Raw genomic sequence first — 5264 nt, 5'->3', positions numbered from 1 at the left:
GGCAAGAACTCCTACTTTGCCAAGTGTCAGGAGGCTTGCAAGAAGGATGTCGAACGGGCATTTGGTGTGCTCCAATCTCGATTTGCTCTTGTCCTGTACCCCGCTCAGACCTGATCGAAAGATCAAACATGGGAGGTCATGGCTTGTTGTGTTATCTTGACAACATGATCATTGAGAGCGAGGAGGAAGAGTCAGTGTTTGACACTGAACCATATTACAGGCATGGTCCTCTTGTCCAAGTTGATCACCAGCTACCGGCAATCTGGACTGCCTTCCTCAATATGCGTCAGAAGATCCGAGACTCACAGGTGCATCAAGAACTGCAACACGATCTGATAGAGCATCTATGGAGGCTCAAGGGCAACGCCTAGCTCGACGTGTGATGAAACATGAGTTTTTATTTGTTGAACTGTCTAATTTGTTGAACTATTTGATTTGTATTGAATTTCTTTGACGAACTATGTGACAAAAATTAGCTTCGGTTGAATTTGTGCCGAAGCACGCCGAATATGAGCCAAAATTGGTCCAACTTGCGCCAAAAGTGGGCCCAGGTGGCACTATTTCAAGCCCCTGGGGGGCCAACGAGTGGAGATGCTCTTAGCGTATTGTTTTCCTATTCTTACAAGGAAACGTAGATTTTCCTTGCCCATTGGATTTCAGATATCCCTACCAAAAAACAGCAGATAAGCCAGACAGCACATTGCGCTTTTCTGATGCTTTCCTCCCTTCATTTATTCATCCCTTCTCCCTGGGTAAGGGTTGTGTTTCATCATCACGAACATAGACACCGGGCACGTATACATGCGTTGCGAGCAAACACGCGGTGACGCAGCCCAGCCATGGGAACGTACCATGCTACCAGCACCAGGGCATCCCCATGCACTCCGCGCCGCCGCCCCGGTGACGGTTCAGGGGCAGGCACAAGAACGTTCATGGTCCTCAGAACCCTGACATGGCGTAGTCCATGGCGTCCACCAAGAAATCTGCAGGATCAGGAGTCCGGTTAGTCTCTACCACTACGAGCAATGCAGATTTCGTCGGGGATCTTGTGGAGATGGTTGAGCTACTGACCTGCATCGTCCTTTGAGAAGCACATCGGTGGTTTAATCCTGAAAACGTTGCTGTGCAGACCGCCTTTGCCGACTAGAACGCCAAGATCTGGTAGAACAAGAGAACCATATGAGGAGCTGTAGAAGTAAACATTTTGCGATCATGGAGGTAGGGAATGTGAGCTATTACCTTTGAGTTTCTCAAACAGAAGAGCGGTCTCAGCCTTGGCCGGAGTCTTCTCCGTCCTGTCAGTGACGAGCTCCACCCCAAGCATCAGCCCCCTTCCTCTGACATCTCCAATGACTGAGCAGAAGCAAGGCCAAGGGATGGATAATCATCGATCGGTTACACTAACTCGAACCCAAAATCAAACAGTTGACCGAAATGGTTACTTCAAATGGACCAAAAGATGGGACTCGACATTTTACTTTCATGCTTCTGCTGAAGAGATTTCAGACGTTCCACCAAGTGAACGCCGACATCTGCGCAATGCGCCTGCCGTTTCTCCTTGTCGAGAACCTTAAGAACAGCCAATCCACCAGCAGAACAGACAGGGTTCCCACCGAATGTGTTGAACTGGATCTTCTGAGCCATCACGCTTGCAATCTCAGGAGTTGTTACAACTGCACCGAGTGGTAGACCGTTGCCGATTCCCTAGAAATACAGAAAAAAATTCATTAATATTGATTGATACTGTCAACATAATGAAACCTTCGAGGCAGAGTTTTTCCTGTTACCACGAACCTTTGCCATCGTTACAATGTCAGGGATGACATCCTGCGTCTGGAATCCCCAGTAGTTACTTCCAGTACGTCCAAAACCACTTTGGACTTCATCAGCTATACAGACACCACCCGCCTTCCGGACAGTATCATATACCGACTTCAGGTATCCAGGAGCTAGTTCAACAGTACCTCCTACACCCTGCAATCATGTTCATTAATCAGAAAGCTGATATATGAGTACGTTCATCTGGATTCCCCCGTACAAGAAAAAAAAAGCATCTTAATAAAACCATATTATCAGTTTTTTTACAGTATAATGTACAACGTTAAATTGTTCATACTTGGAAAGTTTCTGCGATAAAACCTCCAACCCTTCCTGAACTGCCAAAATTTATATGTTCTTCGACTTCCCTGGCATAAGCTGCAGCATCAGACCCAAAAGCTCCACGGTAAGGATCCGGATTCATGACATGATGAATCTCACCCTGCGAATGAGAAATAAATGGCTCATAGGTAAGAACCAATTTAAACAACTACAGATGGTCATATTGAAACAATGTGCACGAATGCACTATAGGTTACCTCCCCTCATTTTTTAACTTTTTTAAAGGAGTAAGGGGTGATAACTATATTACGACAACACATTGCAGATTAACTAACCGAGATGAAGCCCATAATGCACCTGACAAAAAAATAGGGATATCGACATACTTTTGTGCTTCTGTGTTAATTTTAGCATCGCTGAACTAACAATAGGTCAATCTTTTCAAGTACATTAATTGAACTGGAAAAAAGACTTGCACTGAAAATCTGTGTCATTTTGTATCTCCTAACAATCAGACACAGACCTGAGGAATCGGGTACTTCCACGTCTGCAAACCCGTGAGACCTATTGTTCCAGCACTCCCACCGTGGTATCCATTTCTCAATGCAACCATACCGAGATTCCCGCTGTACAGCCGAGCCATCAACATTGCCAATTCATTCGCTTCGGTCCCAGAATTGACGAAGTACACAACCTGCATACCATCCCAAAATATGAGACACTCACACTCCCTTCTCGTCATCGAGTCCATCCATGTTGTAACTTCTAGTAGCACTGAGCCACTGAAGGAAGGAAGTATTTCTTTACCTTGAGATTGCCTGGCATCTTGGAGGCAAGCGCCTCGGCAAACTCGACGATGGCATGATGCAAGTATATGGTGGTGGTGTGCTGAAGCAACTTGGTCTGCTCCTGCACGGCCTTGACAATATCAGGGTGGCAATGGCCACATGACACCGTGACTATGCCTCCGAAGCAATCGAGGTATCTCTTGCCTTGTTCGTCGTACAGGTACTGCATCTTCCCTTCCACGATGTTGAGCTGCCAATACAGATCACAATGGAATCAAGATGGTAGTACTTTAATTTTATACTGCCATAAAAAATATCTTCAGACATCTCTTACACTATTTCACACATAGTACTACTATTGCTTTCGATCGGGGCCTTTGGGAATTTGGCACTGACACTTATTTGGCGTTTTAATAGGTATCGCTTGATATTGATGCCTTCAAAAAAAAAGTGGCACTTGATGTTTCACTGACGTGTGGGTCCTGGGACAACGTGTGAGCGAGACAATGATGGGAGTAGCAAAATATCGAACCTAATCTTACATGATGATTGATGCAGTTCATACATCATCCTCTACATCAAAATTTATTTACTCTCCTACTGATTAAGAGGATTGGTTTCAAGCACAGGTCTCGTCTTCCTACAGCGGACAATCGCCATGACGAAGCAGCAGAAGATAAGTATACGACGTACGTACCGGCTTCTGGTAGTAGTAGAAGAGGGAGGGGCCAAGGAACTTCTTCCGCTTCTCGAGGATCTCGGCGCCGCCCATCCCGGCGTACGGGCTCGGCCGGTGCTCGAACGGCCGCATCTCCGGCAGAGGCCGCGGCAGGGCCTGCTCCGGCGCCGCCTCCGAGGACACCAGCCTCCGCAGCGACTCCGCCGGCGAGGGACACCGCCCGCGGCCGCTGGCCGCGCGGCGAAGCAGCGAGGCGGCCATGGCTCGGATCAGTTAGCTAGGGGTAGGAGCTGTGGTACTCCACAACCGAACAGCGAGGGAGACGGAGCTGGATTAGCTCGGGGGTGGTTAGATAGATGGATGAGAAGGAGAGTGGAGTGTGGGATTGGCACGGGTCTCTGGTGGTGGAGTGGAGTGGTGCTGGTGCCAATGCCAATGGCGGCTGGCTCGGGTCGGGCTCTCCCGTAGTTGGCAGTGACGTGGAAATGGTCCGGATTCCGATAGCGATGCGTGACTGAGAAACTCTCGGCGCGGGATCTGGCTGTCTGACGGGGCCTCGTGTCACTGACGTGCGGCCACGGCACAAGGAATCGTCGTTGGGATTCGTGAGCGGGTAGATACGTTCATCGTGGTGACAACTGACAACCATATGTGTTTATTAAAAAACGCCCCACGGGTGGCACGCCTGAGGTGGAGTTCCCGGCCGGTCTTCCGTCGCTATCTCCTGTCGACCCGGCGGGCCGAGGGAGGCAGCTCAGCTCATCCCTTGCTCGGAATTGGCCGAGAGATGTAAGAGCATCTTGCGCCTCAAATCTGTCAGTGTCTCAAATCGGTCTTAAACGTCTGGAGAGACAGCCCGATAGCTAACCGGTTAAAAGAATGAAAACACTAACGCCCACATGTGTGGGCGTTAGCCAACTCAACCACACGCTTCCATCGCCGTTCAATAGGTTCTGCATGAATCTTGGCACGTTTTAGCTGATTTTGTGTGTCACGTAGGACAAGTCGCGTGTGTGGTGTGTGAAAGAATTCGCCCACACGCCGGTTGTCTCCCCGCGGTTAACGGTTGCCACTCGGGGGCGTGCAGTGGAACTGCTTTGCGGCCGCACGGCATGCCCGACTGCGGTTGCCGTCAACCACGTCGCGCACTTCGCCCCCCTCCCCTCACGGTTCCATTTACTCCCCACTTCATTACTCGCACAACCCACCCCACAGTTCAATCGATTGGAAGAGAAGGTGAGAGGAGAAGGCGACGGCGGAGGCGGAAGAGTCGACGGCATTCGCGGCCGTCGGTGGGACTCGCCGGACCGGAGCGCCTGCAGGTTGAAGGTAATGCTCCATCCCACGCTTAAATTCCTTGCCTGCATTTCTCCCCTCTCCTCCATGGTCAATGTTCCGCTCGAGATTCGTCAAGATTCAGGCGGATGCGCGGTGCGCCAGCGTTCCCGCCGGCGGCGGAGTCTTTGTGCTTGCCATTTTCGTTGGCATTGGGTAGTTTCGTCGCCGTCGTGGTGGCGGTCATGCCGGTGTGGTTGTCCGCGGCCACATCCTGGTTCTGCCTTGGGATTGAGCCGACGTTTTTCTATCTGCTTGTTATGTTTTGTCTCGAAATGCTATTTTGCAATCAGTGCAAGAAGATTTTTGTTGATGAATTTCAGGTTATGATAGTTGCCAATGAACCCTAGATCTAGGTTGTT

The 5264-nt window shown here is 49.7% G+C and overlaps 1 protein-coding gene across 1 annotated transcript; it reads right to left on the bottom strand.

Moving 5' to 3' along the window:
* Positions 1 to 700: 700 nt before the first annotated feature.
* Positions 701 to 4007, bottom strand: LOC100682403 (alanine--glyoxylate aminotransferase 2 homolog 1, mitochondrial). The gene is made up of 9 exons (XM_044515256.1): positions 3586 to 4007; positions 2908 to 3138; positions 2624 to 2794; positions 2117 to 2260; positions 1795 to 1974; positions 1479 to 1704; positions 1240 to 1353; positions 1072 to 1158; positions 701 to 983 (listed from the first exon to the last, which is right to left on the bottom strand). The coding sequence occupies exons 1-9, from the start codon at positions 3826 to 3828 to the stop codon at positions 940 to 942; spliced, it is 1440 nt and encodes a 479-aa protein (XP_044371191.1). The 5' UTR covers positions 3829 to 4007; the 3' UTR covers positions 701 to 939.
* Positions 4008 to 5264: the final 1257 nt, after the last annotated feature.

This window comes from Triticum aestivum, chromosome 4B, assembly GCF_018294505.1.
Source record: "Triticum aestivum cultivar Chinese Spring chromosome 4B, IWGSC CS RefSeq v2.1, whole genome shotgun sequence".
Taxonomy (NCBI): Eukaryota; Viridiplantae; Streptophyta; class Magnoliopsida; order Poales; family Poaceae; genus Triticum; species Triticum aestivum.
This window is presented reverse-complemented; position numbering and strand designations above follow the sequence as displayed.